Source organism: Mirounga angustirostris, unplaced genomic scaffold, assembly GCF_029215605.1.
Source record: "Mirounga angustirostris isolate CCGP_5_RB_7025 unplaced genomic scaffold, mMirAng1.0.hap1 SCAF_17, whole genome shotgun sequence".
NCBI classification, from domain to species: domain Eukaryota; kingdom Metazoa; phylum Chordata; class Mammalia; order Carnivora; family Phocidae; genus Mirounga; species Mirounga angustirostris.
The window spans coordinates 672,826-691,818 of NW_026991725.1; the positions used below are offsets into that span (position 1 = coordinate 672,826).

General features: G+C 41.6%; 2 protein-coding genes across 4 annotated transcripts in view; one reads left to right on the forward strand and one right to left on the reverse strand.

Annotated features, from left to right (window-relative positions):
- The window catches only part of LOC123853571 (olfactory receptor 3A10), a 268,345-nt gene that overhangs the window by 131,095 nt on the left and 118,257 nt on the right, over nucleotides 1-18,993 (reverse strand). The gene's annotated exons all lie outside the window — the stretch shown is intronic.
- LOC123842472 (olfactory receptor 1A1) lies at nucleotides 17,462-18,391 on the forward strand. Its single transcript, XM_045871784.2, has one exon. It carries the CDS (start codon nucleotides 17,462-17,464, stop codon nucleotides 18,389-18,391), a length of 930 nt encoding a protein of 309 aa, XP_045727740.2.

Genomic DNA, 18,993 nt, shown 5'->3' on the forward strand with positions numbered 1-18,993 from the left:
GGAACATCCCTTCTAGACACAGGACACAGATTTTGCTAACATCCTATACTGATGGGGAAGCTGGGCTCAAAGAGGCTGCATGAGGTGCCCCAAGGTCACACACTAAGTGGCAGAATCTGGGTCTGCTCTATATCTCATGACTCTGCATGCCAGGCTCTGGTACCCTGTGCTGTAGAGGACAGAAAGGCTGGGCAGAGCTGACACTTGCTCTCAAATAGCTTCCTATTGACCAACTGGTTGTCCATTCTGATCCAGGGCTCTCCCACTGATGGTCAGACAGATGCCACCCTGGGCTTCCTGAATTCCTTCCATCGGTGCCTGCCTGGCCCCAGTGGTCCTGTGACCTGTTCATTCAATGCCCCCATCATCAATCTGGCACTGTGCCTGCTCTGTCAGCACAAAATATGATACTTATCAGCTTCTTGAGTACACAGACTCCCTTCAACCCCAGCCCCTAGTCCTTATCTCTGAATGTTCTTGATTGCTCTTCTTTCTGCCTAGAACACTGTTCCACCCCCCCATCCCTCTTCCTTCACTTAAGTCCTGTGCATCCCTGAGGTCTCAACATAAACATCCCTGAGATGATTTCTCAACCTTTCTCCAGCTTGCTGAATGTTCTGATATTAAACTCCACTGCCCATATTTTAACACCACTATAACTTACAACACTTACTTCATTAAATCCAGCCTCACCACCAAATGAAAGCATCAAGAAATCAGGGCCACTCTGTACTCACTTTGTGTGATTCCCTAGTGCCTAAGATAATGTCTGGCATCAAAGAGATGTTCATAAACACACGTTGCCTGGGTGAATGCAGGCATGAATACTGGAAGATGCATAATTCAGTTCCTCCATTTTACCTCCAGAAAACTGAGGCCCATATCATGAGGAGAAACAAAAAGGTAGTTTCCCTGAATTCATGTGTAGGTGGAGGGTGGGATTCTACCCACTGACCTATATTAAATAAGTCCAGAACCTTATATTGTCTGCAACTGGAAGCAATGACCAACTATAAGCTTGCCTTGATATAGAGGAAGAGAGGAATAGAAATTCTCTATTCCCACCCCAACCTGAGACCCACTTACTGCCAAGGATCAGTCCCATAGGAAGGAACTCTCAGAACACAGACTCCCTTTTTGATGGTGCCCAACTTTCTGAGTCTCCCCACGGGGGCTAGAGTTTGAAATCCACAGCCATCCTAAAAGTTTCACCCTGGGGTTTTCTGTGCATGAAAGGAAACACTTCTCCCACCAGTCCCTCCACCCTGCCCAGGGGGGCTGGCTCTAACCCCTCCTGCTGTCCTTGTTTGTGGACACACTAGCCTGTAGGGATCCTCTGTCATCTCTCCCCCATCACCTATTTTCTGTGCCCCTCATTTGGTGACTTTCTTTTTTTTTTTTAAGATTTATTTATTTATTTATTTGAAAGAGAGAGAATGAGAGAGCGAGAGCACATGACGGGGGGGAGGGTCAGAGGGAAAAGCAGACGCCCTGCTGAGCGGGGAGCCCCATGCAGGGCTCGATCCTGGGACTCCAGGATCATGACCTGAGCCAAAGTCAGTCCCTTAACCAACTGAGCCACCCATGCACCCCATTTGGTGACTTTCATAAACTTCCTTGGTAATCTCTTGTCTTCTGGTGGAAAAGACAACATCATCCTTCTTCCCAAATAGTGCAAGTGTCAAGATTTTGTTAGACTTTCATTATCAAGCACTTAGGTTTTTTTCCTCCCTTCCTGACTCTGACCCTTTAGAGATGGTGAGCATGCCTTATTTATCCTCATACTTCTCACTGCTCTTAGGACTTGCTTGGTCTGTGTTTGTCATTGTTCAAAGGGGCTCTCTTGGGGCTTGTTCCATCCCAGTTGTGAAGCTTACCTTCCTGCCTATGTCTGTCTCAGCCTCCGTCAACAATGACCCACTGCCTCTTCTTCCATCCTCTACATCACTGGAAATTAACATGAAAACTCAGAGGCTGTCACTGTGTGGAGCAGAGGACGTAAAAACAGGCTCGTGTCCAGGTTGCCTGCCTGTGCCGCAGCTAGCCTTTCCTACACCCCAGCTTCCTGCTGTAGGCAGGAAGGTGTTTGGTCATTAACATCAGGACCACTGGTGTAACTCTAGGGTTCTCAGCTCTGGGCCATAAGGGAACTTGTGCTGTTTCTTTCTTTCTTAGGTAGCCACAGTATGAGTGCTTCTGGGGTCTTGAGGGAGTTTGAAGCTCAGTAATTGTTCCACCCTCTTTACATCCTCTCAGGAGCAGTTTCTGGGAAGGGGAAGGATGTGGTCCAGCAGTATTGGGATTTCCTCTAAGAAAAATTATTAACTGCCTGTCTCTTGGGCTGAACTAGAGAGCCACCCCATCTATCCAAAAAATCTCCTGATATCTGAAATGACACTCTTTAATTAATTCACAAAAGGCCTCTGCTAAAATTAGGATACATTGTATGGAGGAAATCATCCCTTGAGAGAGAAGAAAATGTATGAAGCCATGGTCATTATCAGATTTTTGTTCTCAGTTTTTATGAGAAGGTCACTATAAGCTTGGAGGAAGGATGAGAGAGGAGCAAATATTGGAACATGATGGAAGACTCTAGGACTAAGTGGTAGCAGGAGCAGTGGGTTCCAGAAAACTCAACTCTGGACATTCTTGCTGCTCCACCACAGATCCCTGATGACCACCACCTCCTGGATCACCAGCAGTTGCCCTCCCCCAGAGAGGGTCCAGCACTGGTCCTCTGAGTATGGCTGTGATCAGAGCTTAGAGCCAGCACAGCCCACCCCACCAGCATCCCTGTAGCCAGTGCATAAAGTGGCCTTAGAACTGCTAACCCATTCCACTAAGGAAAATAAATAACTAGAGTATATGTTTTTATAGTCTCTTTTTAAATTTAGTATGAGGATATATGGTCAAAATACTATGTCCAAGAATTACTTAGGCTACTTTTCCTGCCCCCTTTTAGTGTAGTTAGCTTAGTCATTTCAAATACAGTGGGAGTGGGATGGGAATAATTTTACCAGATTATAAAACACCCCATAGAAGTAGATATAAATAGATATAGATACAAATATAGTATAGTTATAGGTATAGATATGAAATAAAAAATAGGATAAAACCAACCCAAACAGAATGCAAGCAGAAACAAGTAAACCTATTTTAAATGAATAATAGAACCACATCGAAAATGGGAGAAAAACTAAGCCAAGTAGCTCTTCAACATAGTATTTGACTTTGTGTCCTCAGGTTTTACATTTAACTGTAAAAATTGTATTTTATTTTTGTTAATGATGTTTTCCACAGTGGAATGTGTTAGCAATTCTGAAACTATTTTATGTATATTCTACAACTGTGGGTAATAAGAGCCAGCTTTCTTACTGTTGCAGGAGGGAATTTCAAATATGGGAAGAGGAAGGGCTAGAATGACACCTGTGTGCTGGACTGGGACTGGAGGTGTGTGCGTAAACGCATGGTTCTGAGATGATGGGTACATAGGCAGGTTGACAGGTAGATAAATGATAGGCAGGTAGAAGATAGATGATAGATAGATGATAGATTGATAGATGATAGATAGATAGATCATAGATCATACATAGGTGATAGATATAGATAGATAGATAGATATAGATGATAGATGACAGATAGATGATAGCTAGCTAGCTAGCTAGATAGGGATGGATATACTACAGATAGGTAGAGAGAGGTGTGTGTATATGTTTTATGTGTATATATACATATGTGTATTTCTTAGCTCTGTCTACTGAGTGGACCTAGAAGCAATGACACCTCAATGGCAACAAGCACACTTATCATTCAGAAATCAGTTTTGAAGTATCAGGAAGGACTTTACACCCCAGGTCTGAAGTAAGATGGGGAGGAAGGAGTTATCAAAGCATGGAGAGATAGAGAGACAGAGACAGAGATGGGCAAAGACATGCAAAGACAACTGCCTAATAGGAGCTGTGACTTTACATAAGGATGCAGCAACCACAAATCAGTATTTTGGGGAACAAACTCTCCAACCTCACTCTTTTCTCTGCCTCTAATCTCTGCTGCAGCTCTCTATTGGCTAAACCCAACCAGAAGGCAGAGGAAAAGGTAGCCCATTGGTGAATTCATACTGATCAATTCCCAGAGCACAGAACAGGGTGGAGAAAAGAGAACAATCCGGAAAAGCAAATGGAAGCTGTCCATCCAGCACATCACACCGTTACCTAACGGACCCCTGTGTTTATCATTAAAGAGGTAGGTCCTCCCTGTTAACAAAAGTGATATAGGAAATAAAAATAAAGTATGGCAGCTCTTTGTAGCTGCAGAAAGCCGATAGAATTCTGAGCTGTACATCTAGTTAAAGGTGTGGTTCACTTGATCTACTATGATAAGATGTTAAGCCGCGAAAATGCACAAAGTATCTTCTTCTCTTTTCCAATGTAAAAGCTTATGTGAAATTTTTCAGCTGTATCTTATTCCATTGTCATTTAAATATGAAAATGTTCTTGAAAAGAAATTTTTTCAAGATACTTGATTTCAAGGATGATTTTTATATCCAACGTAATGAAACCTTCAACTCATAAGGGACTCTCATGCATATTGAACCAATGGCTTCAATTGTTAATTACTGAATTACCTAAATTATGTATTCAAATTTGTACCTCTGATATCTGGAACTTTAGGTAGACCTGCTTTCTTGGAATAAAACTCATTTTCCCTTTCCATTTTGTTTTTTTAGTTTTTTATTGTTATGTTAATCACCATACATTACATCATTAGTTTTAGATGTAGTGTTCCATGATTCATTGTTTGTACATAACACCCAGTGCTCCATGCAGAAGGTGCCCTCTTTAATACCCATCACCAGGCTAACCCATCCTCCCAAACCCCTCCCCTCTAGAACCCTCAGTTTGTTTTTCAGAGTCCATCATCTCTCATGGTTCGTCTCCCCATCCGATTTCCCCCCCTTCATTCTTCCCCTCCTCATATCAGTGAGGAATTCTTAATCGCAGGAAACAAACTGAGGGTTGCTGGAGTGGGGGGTGGGGTGGGAGGGATGGGGTGACTGGGTGATAGACACTGGGGAGGGTATGTGCTCTGATAAGTGCTGTGAATTGTGCAAGACTGCTGAATCTCAGATCTGTACCTCTGAAACAAATAATGCAATATATGTTAAGAAAAAAAAAGAAGAAGAAGAAGAAGGTAGTGGGAGGGGAAGAATGAAGCGGGGGAAATCGGAGGGGTAGACGAACCATGAGAGATGATGGACTCTGAAAAACAAACAAGGTTCTGGAGGGGAGGGGGGTGGGAGGATGGGTTAGCCTGGTGGTGGGTATTAAGGGGGGCACATTCTGCATGGAGCACTGGGTGTTATGCACAAACAATGAATCATGGAACACTACATCTAAAACTAATGATGTAATGTATGGGGATTAACATAAGAATAAAAAAAAAAGAACCTGGGGGAAAAAAAAAAACAGCTCCTCAAAGAACCAGCTCCTAGTTTCATTGATCTGTTCTACTGTTCTTTTGGTTTCTATTTCATTTATTTCTGCTCTGATCTTATTATTACTCTTCTCCTGCTGGGTTCAGGTTTTATTTGCTGTTCTTTCTCTAGCTCCTTTAGGTGTGGGGTTTGGTTGTGTATTTGAGACCTTTCTTGTTTCTTGAGAAAGGCTTGTATTGCTTTATACTTCCCTCTTAGGACTGCCTTTGCTGCATCCCAAAGATTTTGAATAGTTGTGTTTTCATTTTCATTGGTTTCCATGAATTTTTTAAATTCTTCTTTAATTTCCTGGTTGACCCATTCATTCTTCAGTAGGATGCTCTTTAGCCTCCATGTATTTGAGTTCTTTCTGACTTTCCTCTTGTGATTGAGTTCTAGTTTCAAAGTGTTGTGGTCTGAAAATAGGCAGGGAGTGATCCCAATCTTTTGGTACCGGTTGAGACCTGATTTGTGACCTAGGATGTGATTGATTCTGGAGAATGTTCGATGGGCACTAGAGAAGAATGTATATTCTGTTGCTGTGGGATGGAATGTTCTGAATATGTCTGTGAAGTCCATTTGATCCAGTGTGTCATTTAAAGTCTTTATTTCCTTGTTGTTCTTTTGCTTAGATGATCTGTCCATTTCAGTGAGGGGGGTGTTAAAGTCCCCCACTATTATTGTATTGTTGTCGATGTGTTTCTTTACTTTTGTTATTAATTGCCTTATATAATTGGCTGCTCCCATGTTAGGGGCATAGATATTTACAACTGTTAGCTCTTCTTGTTGGAGTCCCTTTCCATTTAAAGTTAAAATAACTATCTAAATCTGGGAAATTTCTTCTCTTAAACTGAAAATATGAAATCTGAATGTCTTTCTATAATATATAGACCACAGTTGATTTGAGTTGATACAGTGACTTCTTTCTTTTTACTCTGCTAGGAGACATCTATTCAAGTAGTAGATACTTTACCTTCATTTTTCCATTTATAAAGTCAAGAACAAAACAATGACTTAACAAAAGAATCAGAATGTGTTTTGCTTCCTGGATTCCTTGCCAGTCTTCAAATTCACAGTTTTTGCTAAATTATGCTGAGATTTAAAATGCTGGTTATTCACATAGATCAATGAAACAGAATAGAGAGCCCAGAAATGGACCCTCAACTCCATGGTCAACTAATCTTTGACAAAGCAGGAAAGAATATCCAATGGAAAAAGGACAGTCTCTTCAACAAATGCTGTTCGGAAAATGGTGTTGCCACATGCAGAAGAATGAAACTGGACCATTTCCTTACACCACACACAAAAAATAGACTCAAAATGGTTGAAAGACCTCAATGTGAGACAGGAGTCCATCAAAATCCTAGAGGAGAACACAGGCAGCAACCTCTTTGACCTCAGCCACAGCAACTTCTTCCTAGAAACATCGCCAAAGGCAAGGGAAGCAAGGGCAAAAATGAAGTCTTGGGACTTCATCAAGATAAAAAACTTTTGCACAACAAAAGAAACAGTCAACAAAACCAATACAACTGACAGAATGGGAGAAGATATTGGCAAATGACATATCAGATAAAGGGCTAGTATCCAAAATCTATAAAGAACTTATCAAACTCAACACCCAAAGAACAAATGATCCAATCAAGAAATGGGCAGAAGACATGAACAGACATTTTTCCAAAAAGACATCCAAATGGCCAACAGACACATGAAAAAGTGCTCAATATCACTCGGCATCAGGGAAATCCAAATCAAAACCTCAATGAGATATCACCTCACACCAGTCAAAATGGCTATAATTAACAAGTCAGGAAATGACAGATGTTGGCAGGGATGCAGAGCTCTCCTACACTGTTGGTGGGAATGCAAGCTGGTGCAGCCGCTCTGGAAAACAGTATGGAGGTTCCTCAAAAAGTTGAAAATAGAGCTACCATATGATCCAGCAATTGCACTACAGGGTATTTATCCCAAAGATACAAATGTACGGATCCAAAGGGGTACGTGCACCCTGATGTTTAAAGCAGCAATGTCCACAAGAGCCAAACTGTGGAAAGAGCCAAGATGTCCATCAACAGATGAATGGATAAAGAAGATGTGGTATAGGGAGCAAGATGGCAGAGGAGTAGGAGACCCGGATTTCGTCTGGTTCCAGGAATTCAGCTGGATAGGGACCAAACCATTCTGAACACCTACGAACTCAACAGGAGATGGAAGAAAAGAATAAAAACAACTCTCTGAACAGAAAAGCGACCACTTTCTGGAAGGTAGGATGTGCGGAGAAGGGAATCCAAGGTGATATTCGGGAGGATAGACAGCAGGGGAGGGGGCCTCCATCAGCCACTACCGGCAAGTGATAGACCTGCAGAGCACAAAATTGGAACTTTTAGAAGTTGGCTCCGCTGAGGGACAACGCTCCAGTGCCTAAGTGGGGGTTGGAACTCTCGCGGGACAGTGTGGTCTCAGGACCCTCAGGGTCACAGAAAGACCGGGGTGCCTGAGTGTGGCAGAGCTCCCAGGTTTTGGAGCGGGGAAGCCGGCTGCAGAGATGGAGCCAAGGCGTGGGCTCTCAGCTCGGGGTTGCCATAAACCATGATCCACAGCACAGTTGGGCCACTGCTCCTCCAGCAGGGATCCAACAAGCAGCAGATCTGGGGAGACTCCTCTTCCTCCCCTAGGAGGAGCAGCCCAGGAGTGCACCACAGGGATCTGCTGGGTTTGGAGAGTCCACACAGAGTCATGCGCCAAAGATAGAAACACTCGGTCACAGGCCAGGTGAGCAGGGAGTGCAGCCGGAGACCGGGGAGATGGGAGTGACTGACTGCTTTTCTCTGGGGGCTCACTGAGGAGTGGGCCCTGAGTTCTCGGCTCCTCTGGGGCAGAGACTGGGATGCCGCCATTTTCACTCTCATCCTCCAAAGCTGTACGGAAAACTTACAGGGAACAAAAGCTCCGGAGAGCAAACCCGAGCAGATTACTTAGCCCAGACCGGGCAAGGGCGGGGCAATTCCGCCTCCGGCAGAGACATTTGGGAACCACGGCAACAAGCCCCTCCCCCAGAAGATCAGCAAGGACAGCCAGCCAAGACCAAGTTTACCGATCAATGAGAGCGGCAGAACTCCAGCGCTAGGGGAATACTGCACATAGAATCCATGGCTTTTTTCCCATTATTCTTTAGTCTTTCAAAGTTAATTTAATTGTCTTTTTTTTTAATTTTTCTTTTTCCCTTTTTCAACCAATATCTTATCAATCCCTTTTTTAAAAAACATTTTTATTTTTCATTTTTAGAGTCATATTCTATCCCTTCATAGTAGTTACACTTATTTTTGGAATATATATCTAAGTTGTTCTCTCTTTAAAATTTTAAGATACAATTTCTTCTAACAGATCAAATATACACTAAACCTCTAGTGTAAGGCTTTGTTCTAGTCTCCTGCCGGATCACATTCTCTTCCTTTTTTTTCTTTTTTTTTTTTTAAATCCTCTTCCTTCTTTTTTCAACCAACTTCTTATCTTATCTATTCTTTTTATAAAATCTTTTATAATTTTCATCGATCCCATTTACAATTGCACCCAAAACCATTAGATACCTAGGAATAAATCTAACCAAAGACGGAAAGAATCTGTCCTCAGAAACCTATAAAATACTCATGAAAGTAATTGAGGAAGACACAAAGAAATGGAAAAATGTTCCATGCTCATGGATTGGAAGAACAAATATTATGAAGATGTCAATGCTACCTAGAGCAATCTACACATTCAATGCAATCCCCATCAAAATACCATCCACTTTTTCAAAGAAATGGAACAAATCATCCTAAAATTTGTATGGAAGCAGAAAAGACACCAAAGAGCCAGAGGAATGTTGAAAAAGAAAAGCAAAGCTGGCGGCATCACAATTCTGGACTTCCAGCTCTATTACAAAGCTGTCATCATCAAGACAGTATGGTACTGGCACAAAAACAGACACATAGATCAATGGAACAGAATAGAGAGCCCAGAAATGGACCCTCCACTCTATGGTCAACTAATCTTCGACAAAGCAGGAAAGAATGTCCAATGGAAAAAAGACAGTGTCTCCAACAAATGGTGTTGGGAAAATTGGACAGCCACATGCAGAAGAATGAAACTGGACAATTTCCTTACAGCACACACAAAAATAGACTCCAAATGGTAAAAGACCCAAATGTGAAGCAGGAGTCCATGAACATCCTAAAGGAGAACACAGGCAGCAACTTCTTCGACCTCAGCCACAGCAACTTCTTCCTAGAAACATCACCAAAGGCAAGGGAAGCAAGGGCAAAAATGAACTATTGGGACTTCATCAAGATAAAAAGCTTTTGCACAGCAAAAGAAACAGTCCACAAAACCAAAAGACAACTGACAGAATGGGAGAAGATATTTGCAAATGACATATCAGATAAAGGGCTAGTATCCAAAATCTATAAAGAACTTAACAAACTCAACACCCAAAGAACAAAAACGCAATCAAAAATGGGCAGAAGACATGACCAGACATTTTTCCAAAGAAGACATCCAAAAGGCCAACAGACACATGAAAAAGTGCTCAATATCTCTCGGCATCAGGGAAATCCAAATCAAAACCTCAAGGAGATACCACCTCACACCAGTCAGAATGGCTAAAATTAACAAGTCAGGAAATGACAGATGTTGGCGGGGATGCGGAGAAAGGGAAACCCTCCTACACTGTTGGTGGGAATGCAAGCTTGTGTAGCCACTCTGGAAGACAGTATGGAGGTTCCCAAAAAGTTGAAAATAGAGCTACCATACGATCCAGCAATTGTACTACTGGATATTTACCCCAAACATACAAATGTACGGATCCGAAGGGGTACGTGCACCACGATGTTTATAGCAGCAATATCCACAATAGCCAGACTGTGGAAAGAGCCAAGATGTCCACTGACAGATGAATGGATAAAGAAGAAGTGGTATATATATACAATGGAATATTATGCAGCCATCAAAAAGAATGAGATCTTGCCATTTGCAATGACGTGGATGGAACTGGAGGGTGTTACACTGAGCAAAATAACTCAATCAGAGAAAGACATGTATCATATGACCTCACTGATATGAGGAATTCTTAATCTCAGGAAACAAACTGACGGTTGCTGGAATGGTGGGGTTTGGGAGGGATGGGGTGGCTGGGTGATAGACATTGGGGAGGGTATGTGCTATGGTGAACGCTGTGAAGTGTGCAAGACTGTTGAATCTCAGATCTGTACCTCTGAAACAAATAATGTATGTTAAGAAAAAAAAGAAGAAGAAGAAGAAGAAGAAGATATCAGGAGGGGAAGAATGAAAGGGGGGAAATCGGAGAGGTTGACGAACCGTGAGAGACAATGGACTCTGAAAAACAAACTGAAGGTTCTAGAGGGGAGGGGGGCAGGAGGATGGGTTAGCCTGGTGATGGGTATTGAGCGGGGCATGTTCTGCATGGAGCCCTGGGTGTTATGCACAAACAATGAATCATGGAACACTACATCTAAAACTAATGCTGTAATGTATGGTGATTAACATAACAATGAAAAATTTTTAAAAGTAAGAATTTCACTTTGAGTTCTCTACAATATTACATTTTGCTGTAACTTTAGGTGTTGCTTTTATTCTATTTGTTCTAGGTTTTCCTCCCTCTGGAACAACTATTATTCTTAAATCAGAGTTCCACATCTTTCCAACACCCATTATTTCTCTCCTCTCTTATTGTTTTAAACTCCTTCTTTTTTCATTTTAATTATTTATTTTTATTTCAGCTAATTTACATTATTGGGGTTTTTTTAAGATTATTTATTTATTTATTCGAGAGATAGAGAGAGAGCACAAATAGGCAGAGTGGCAGGCAGAGGGAGAGGGAGAAGCAGGCTGTCCACTGAGCAGGGAGCCGTACGTGGGGCTCGATCCCAGGACCCCAGGATCATGACCTGAGCTGAAGACAGCCACTTAACGGACTGACCCCTCCAGGCGCCCCTACATTATTGTTTTAAACTATTTTTTTATCTTTATCTGGAAGGACTTCTGAAGTCTGTTCTCCACATTACTAATTTTTTGTCTGATCAATTCTGCCTAAAAAGTCAATTAAAATATTATTTTTTTGTACTTAATCATTTCTGTCTACTGTTTCCATATCTGTTTCATTTTCATCTAAATTTGTTTCTGATTTATACTATATTTTTTCCTGTCTTAACATGAAAAAAAAATTTACAAAAATTTTGTTTCCTTTTTTTTTTTAAAGATTTTATTTATTTATTTGAGACAGAGAGAATGAGAGGGAGGAGGGTCAGAGGGAGAAGCAGACTCCCTGCAGAGCAGGGAGCCCGATGTGGGACTCGATCCCGGGACTCCAGGATCATGACCTGAGCCGAAGGCAGTCGCTTAACCAACTGAGCCACCCAGGCGCCCCCTAAAATTTTGTTTCCTTTCTTACACTATTTGCAGGTATAAGCTTTTCTTACAGTGTGTAAGATGTTGCTCTCTTTCTCTTACTCTGCAAATACATTTCATAAATCATTCCTTTAAAAAAATTTTTTTAATGAGAAGAGATTTACTCAAGCCTGGATTGGCCAACAGACAACTCAATTTAGCCTCTCTCACCATCCAGAGGCTTTTCTCTTTGTGGGGACGAGACAATCCAAGATTCTTTTGTAAGTTAACGAAAGCTGTAGTCACTGTCCACAGTTAATATTTGCAAATATTTTAGTATTAAATATCATTTTCTTCATAGTCTCTCCAATACCATTGCATAATCCCTTGCCTCTAATGGATTCCCAGTAATCAAAATATGGAAGTAGCGAGAGAATCTGGAAAGGAAGCCAACATCAAAATGTGATTATGGAAGAAATAGTATCATGACATGTCATAGTATCTGAGTCTGGGGGTCCCAAGTCCTGGACACTGGAGCATGACCCTAACACAGGGCAGAAACAACAGATCATTGAATGGTGTGACTTGAAACATGTCTAGAGCAAGGTGTGGTGAAACAGGGTTTATTAACATCTGTGGTAGGTGTGCACAGTCTGATGGAAGATTTTAGAGAGGTGTCCAACAACCACAGGGTAGATCAGGAGTTAATAAAATAACAGTTAACACTGACTGGGCCTCTTACCTACGTACTATCTGCTAGGCTCTCCTAAAGACACTTAAGATAGTAATTCATTTGATCCTCATAGAAACTTTAGGAGGATAGTATTGTCGGGCAGGGTAGTATTAGCAGTAGTGGTACTCCTATTTTAAAGGTGAGAAAATATGTTGAATAACTGTCCGAGGTCAGTTACAGCCAGTAAGAGACAGAGCCTGGCTGGAACCCTGGCCAGAGCTCAGTCTTCACCACAGCCCTCTAAGAAAGAAGTGACCTCTCTGCTACAGAGGGTGCTAAGTCATAGGATAAATGCCATTAAGCAGACCTATGATAAAGGTAACACATACATGAAGCAGACTAGATAAACACCTAAGTCCCATCCATCTCTAGAATGCCATCAGCATGCTAGATAAAGAAAGTATAGCACCAACAATAACTCCCCTCAAGTCAAATCCTAGAGGAAAGAGGAAATAGAATTCTTTTTCCTTGCACACGTAACACCACAAAGTTTTCAGAGTAGCCTGGAAGAATGACCAGCTGTACCACAGTCCTTGTATCCCAAGGGGTGATTCCAAGTTTGTGTTGAACTGCAGAGGGGCCCACATTTCAATAAAAATGATAGAATAAGTCAGCCCAGGGCTCAGGCCATAGAGACACATTCTGCCTGATACCATCTTACCTATCCTTCCTCTAGAAGAGAACTGTGGGAAAGATTACCCTTGAGAGCCCCTGTGTCCCCTCAGGAGACAAGTATAGGAGTGTGCCAACAGGTCTCAACGATTATTCAGATTTGGGCCTGAATGAACACCTTGGGGAGTCATTTTTCAAAACATTATAACCTGGTGAATATTCACAACTTTCTAGATGCTATAATATACCTTCTTCCTTGAAGGAGAAACCGGAGTCCTCATCTTCAGGTTCCAACCAGGACAGCTCCCAAAGCCTCTTTGTCCACACGTGGGAAGCTGGCGGCTCCTCTTTATAAGACAGCCCAGCCTTTCTCCACCCCAGGAACAGAAGATTCATAATCCAGCTTACCTGCCCCCCAAAATGAATGTTAACAAACACTAGACGTTGGCTGTAAACTCCCCATTTGTGGAAGAGGAGTGAAAGCCACAAGCTCAAGACCCTTTCTGACAGCATTTGAGCTGTCTCCCCGGTGGAGAGCCCAACTTCTGTAAATGTTGAAGAGTCTTTATGACAGCAACATCAAAGGATACAGAGCCAACAACTGCACTTCCTGTGTTATCTCCTCTGACACTCACAAAACCCCCAGAGGTAAGGAGAATTATTTTGTCATTTTATCAGATGAAAAAATGGTGAATTAAATTGTCTAAAGTCACACAGAGAGGTAGGACTCACACCTCGGCTCCGGAATTAGACTCTCAAGATTTAGTGGACAAAAGGGAGAAAGTTGGGGCAGGGGTGGGCAGGAAACCCTCCCCTTCTGACAGTGGCTACTTATGGGCTGTTGTCCATGAAAACAGGATCGGAAGAAGTGTTTCTGTTGGTTTTGTCAGGTCTGAGCCTTTTCTGACTCCTGAAAGTGTGTGTGTGTGTGTGTGTGTGTGTTCTTTTGCAAGAATCATCGCTCCCTCTGCCCCTTTGCCCACTCTCTCTCAAAAATAAACAAATATTTGAAGTACCAGGGGAAGTAATTTTCATACCTATAGGGTATTCCTCTCTCCTTATGCTTTTCCTCTAATTGTCTCAGATCTTCTTTGCTCTTTGTTCTCCTGCATGAATTGTTGGGTCATTTTACCAAGTCCAGTGTTAAAAGAAATCTGTGGTGTTTTGACAGGAATTGCAACAAATCATAGATTAATGGAACAGAATTGACATGTCAGAAACATTGCTTATGTCTACATGTTTTATGATATTCTTCTTTTCCTTCAGCAAAGTTTTATAATTTTTGAATCCCAACTTGGACCTCATTTGTTAGAATTCTTTCTAGATTCCTTAAATTTTCTGTTCATATTGGGAATAGGAATCTTTTAAAAGTAATATTTTGCAATGTATTTTTAAAGTATACCAAAAGAATTGATTTTTCAACATTGACTTATATCAAATAAATTTTCTGAAACTTCGTTGTTTGTATAGGGAGTCTCTCGTGGATTTCTTCTGTAGACAATCATATTTTCTGTTAATTCTTTCGATTTTATTCTTTCTCTTCCAATTCTTAGATGACAATAATTTCCTCTAGTGTTCTCTTCACAAATAGGACCACAATTCAAGTTTATGCTGAAGGCTCAATATAAATTCCTTGCTGTATATGGATAAGTGGTCACATCTCCAAGGGTACCACAGCATCAGCTCTGGCCCACAACTCCCTCCTGCTCTGAGTTCTTTTTCTTTCTTTACCTCTGTAATACCATTTCTTTCTTTTAGATTTGGCTATGTGTTTTTTTCTTTTCCTTTAATAATTAGCATAGATTGTCTATGTGTTTTAATAGGGATGAGACCTATCAACATCAGTTAAGTCTGTCATGTTGCCAACACAGTGTGTCTGTAATACTATACTTCTCCAGCATTTCAGGTAACGATAGTTTCTGAGCCATCCCATTTATTGAACCCTCCCAACTCTGAAATAACATGATTCTGTGTACACCAGGGTAAAGGGCATTTAAGGGAAAAAAATCAAATTCATTGAAGTGCAGAGATGAAAAAGAATATCATTTTTAGGGGAAGATAATTTTACCTACTTCCCCTTGCCTACCATATTCAATGAGTACTATAGGAGACACTGAGAATTGGTAAATCAATTAAATACAATTAAATACAGATAGATTTAATTATTGAGTCAAGATCTCTTTAGAAAACCTAATGAATTACTGGGGCACCTGGATGGCTCATTCAGTTAAGCATCTGCCTTTGGCTCAGGTCATGCTCTCAGGGTCCTGGGATCTAGCCCAGTGTCTGGCTCCCTGCTCAGTGGGGAGTCTGCTTCTCCCTCTTCTTCTGCCCCTCCCCACCCCTACTCATGCTCATGTACACACACACACACACACACACACACACACACACTCTGTCTCAAATAAATAAATAATATCTTTTTAAAAAACAGAAAACTTGGGGCGCCTGGGTGGCTCAGTCGTTAAGCGTCTGCCTTCGGCTCAGGTCATGATCCCAGGGTCCTGGGATCGAGTCCCACATTGGGCTCCCTCCTCGGGGGGAAGCCTGCTTCTCCCTCTCCCACTCCCGCTGCTTGTGTTCCCACTCTCACTATCTCTGTCTCTGTCAAATAAATAAATAAAATCTTTAAAAAAAAAAAAAACAGAAAACTTAGTGAATTACTTAGTATATCCTAGACTACAGTAACAAATGCATGTAAAATATGTACCAGTTTAAACAGAATAAATTTGTCTCCATTATATAGTGGTGCTAGTGGGTGTGTTGGTGGTGAGTGGCTTTCCTGAATGAAGAGTACTGGAGACACAGTGATGTGTCCACCATGTGATTCCACCATCCCCTTCAGCCTCCTGGCCATTTGCATTCAGCTGGCCCGAGGAGACAGAGAATTTGGAGGAAGAGCAGAACTGGAACATATGGATTGGCTAGAACTCAGACACATGCCACACTTCAGTGCAAGGGAAGCTGGGGTATGTAATCTAGCTCAGTGCCCAGGAAGAAGAGAACCAAGTGGATTTGGGTAATATTCTAGTAGTCTCTGACACACCTAGTATGCCTCAGAGTCTAGGTGGATGAAAGGAGGGAACCTTCTTCAGTCGAGAAACAATTAAGGGAGCGCTACAATATTTCAGGAAGGAATTGATGGTGGTCAAAGCTAAAGCACTGAAACAATAAGTAGAAAACTTATGTATGAATTATTTAAAATGAAGAATCAACAAGATCAGATGTAGAGGTGAGGAATAACCTAAGTGACAATGCCTGCCAGCATCCTCCTTGTGAGAAGCCATGAAACAAGCCAGGTTATATTCAAACTATTGAGTACAAATGTATTGGTGCATAAAATAATATTCCAAATAATCTCTGTAAGGAAGATTAAAAATAAACAAGATATGCTTCTCTTTCTCATTTTGTTGTCTACTCAGGAAAGATGTGCAGAGAATGAGGTTCAGTTAGACATGTTGGTGGGATGACTGTTCATGGAAATGAGAAGAAAAGATCTAGTCTACACATAGAGACCTAGAGTCTACTAAGCAGGAGATGAATCCACAATGGAATTGGATGAGTCACCAGAGGAAATAATTAAAAAAAGGTAAGGAAAGGTCAAAGAGAAAAACTATTATAATTCCATAAATTTAAGGGTTTGGAATAAAGATGAAACCTATTGAATGAAGAAGTAGTGAAGGTCTACTTTCAAAACTGGATACCTGGAGAATAAACACCTAATTCTGCTTTTGCTACAACCTAAGCCCAGTAGTCTTAAAATTTACAATATTCCATGCCAGTTCAGACAGACACTAGTTACCTCCTGGCTGTGGTTCATTCTCAGTCTGCTCAGTGGAACAATTTCTGATTGTTCATGGTGCTCTTGTACTAACCACTCCTTCCACTGGAGAGCTTTTTTCAAAGACTCCAAAACACTGTCCTTTCATTTCCATGTGTAATACAATTAGCATGCAATACTGTCATCTCTATTAAGTTGTAAGGTGCTACACAGCAGAGACTACATCATATATAACTAAATGGATAAACTATTTTTCACATATTTATAATTTTTCCACAAAGCCTAACAAAGTTTCTAGCACATGGAAATTAGGTCCACTGACAAACAGGGATTTCCCCTGCAATTTATTGGATTTAGCACACCTAAGTATAGACACAACAATCACAGGGGTCAAAAGTGATGGTTTAGGAAGACCATTATACACAGTAACTTTAGTCATAATTCTGGATTCCTCTCCTCTTTCTGCTGAAGGATCCACGGGAGGATGAGAGGAGACAACAAATCCTTTACCCTTGGTTTCATTCTCCTGGGAGTCAGTGGTCAGCAGCAACAGGAAGACTTCTTCTTCGTCCTCTTCCTGTTCATTTACCCCATCACATTGATTGGAAATCTGCTCATCATCTTGGCCATTCGCTCTGACATTCGCCTTCACAACCCCATGTATTTTTTCCTTGCCAATCTCTCCTTTGTTGACATCCTCTTCTCCTCTGTAACCATCCCTAAAATGCTAGCCAACCATGTCTTAGGCAGCAAAGCCATCTCCCTTGGGGGATGCTTAACACAGATGTGTTTCATGTTAGCCTTGGGTAACACAGACAGCTATATGCTGGCTGTGATGGCATATGATCGTGCTGTGGCCATCAGCCGTCCACTTCATTACACAACAATTATGAGGCCACGGACTTGTGTCCTTCTGGTTGTTGGGTCTTGGGTGGTTGGAAACACCAATGCCCTCCCCCATGCGCTGCTCACAGCTAGTCTGTCCTTCTGTGGCAACAAGGAAGTAGCCAACTTCTACTGTGACATTGCCTCTTTACTCAAGCTGTCCTGTTCTGACATCCACTTTAATGTGAAGATGATGTACCTAGGCGTTGGTGTTTTCTCTGTGCCATTACTATGCATCATTATCTCCTATGTCCGGGTCTTTTCCACAGTCTTACGGGTTCCATCCACCAAGGGTGTGCTCAAAGCCTTCTCTACCTGTGGTTCCCACCTCACAGTTGTTTCTCTGTATTATGGGACAGTCATGGGCATGTATTTCCGCCCTCTAACTAGTTACAGCCTAAAGGATGCAGTGATAACTGTGATGTACATCGCAGTGACCCCAATGTTAAATCCTTTCATCTACAGTCTGAGAAACCGAGACATGAAGGCTGCCCTGGGGAAACTCTTCAGCAAAAGACTCTCCTCATAACCAATATGAGGTCATACTGGAGAGTCAGTTGGAGTCACCAATTAGGATGCACTTGAAAATTCAGCCCCAATGGCCTCCCCTTCAAGGAGCCACCTTTGTTCTTTCCAGCCACCGAATTCCTCTTCTTGGAAATCTTCTAACAGTTTTATGAGACTTCCTGTTGAGATTGTTGATATGTACATGTTATTATTCCTTTTACAGCCAAGGAATATTGGGATCATGTCCCAGTTATGCTACTGACTAGCACTTTGCTTCCATACTTAAATAATAAAAATAATTTCTTCCTTGTCTGTCCTAGGGTGTGAGGATCACAGTACTTCATGCTTTGAAAGCTATAAGTCCCTATTCAAGAGTCGATTTTCTTGCACTACTATGTTTCATGATTCCTACACTGCTTGCAAAATTTGAGGGCAAGACCTGTCTTAACACGTCACTCTATTTGTCCCAAAGTTGGTCATTAAAGTGCAACCAATAACCGTTTGTGGAAGTGGAATGAAAGAATGCAATTGACAAAACTTAATCTGATAATAACCAGACATGATAAGATTTGACATTAATTCCCATCCATCACATACCTGGTATTTCAGAAAGTTAATTTTTTA

What these genes read in the sequence shown, in the direction of transcription:
- LOC123842472 (XM_045871784.2), top strand. Translation starts at nt 17,462, where the DNA reads ATGAGAGGAGACAACAAATCCTTTACCCTTGGTTTCATTCTCCTGGGA.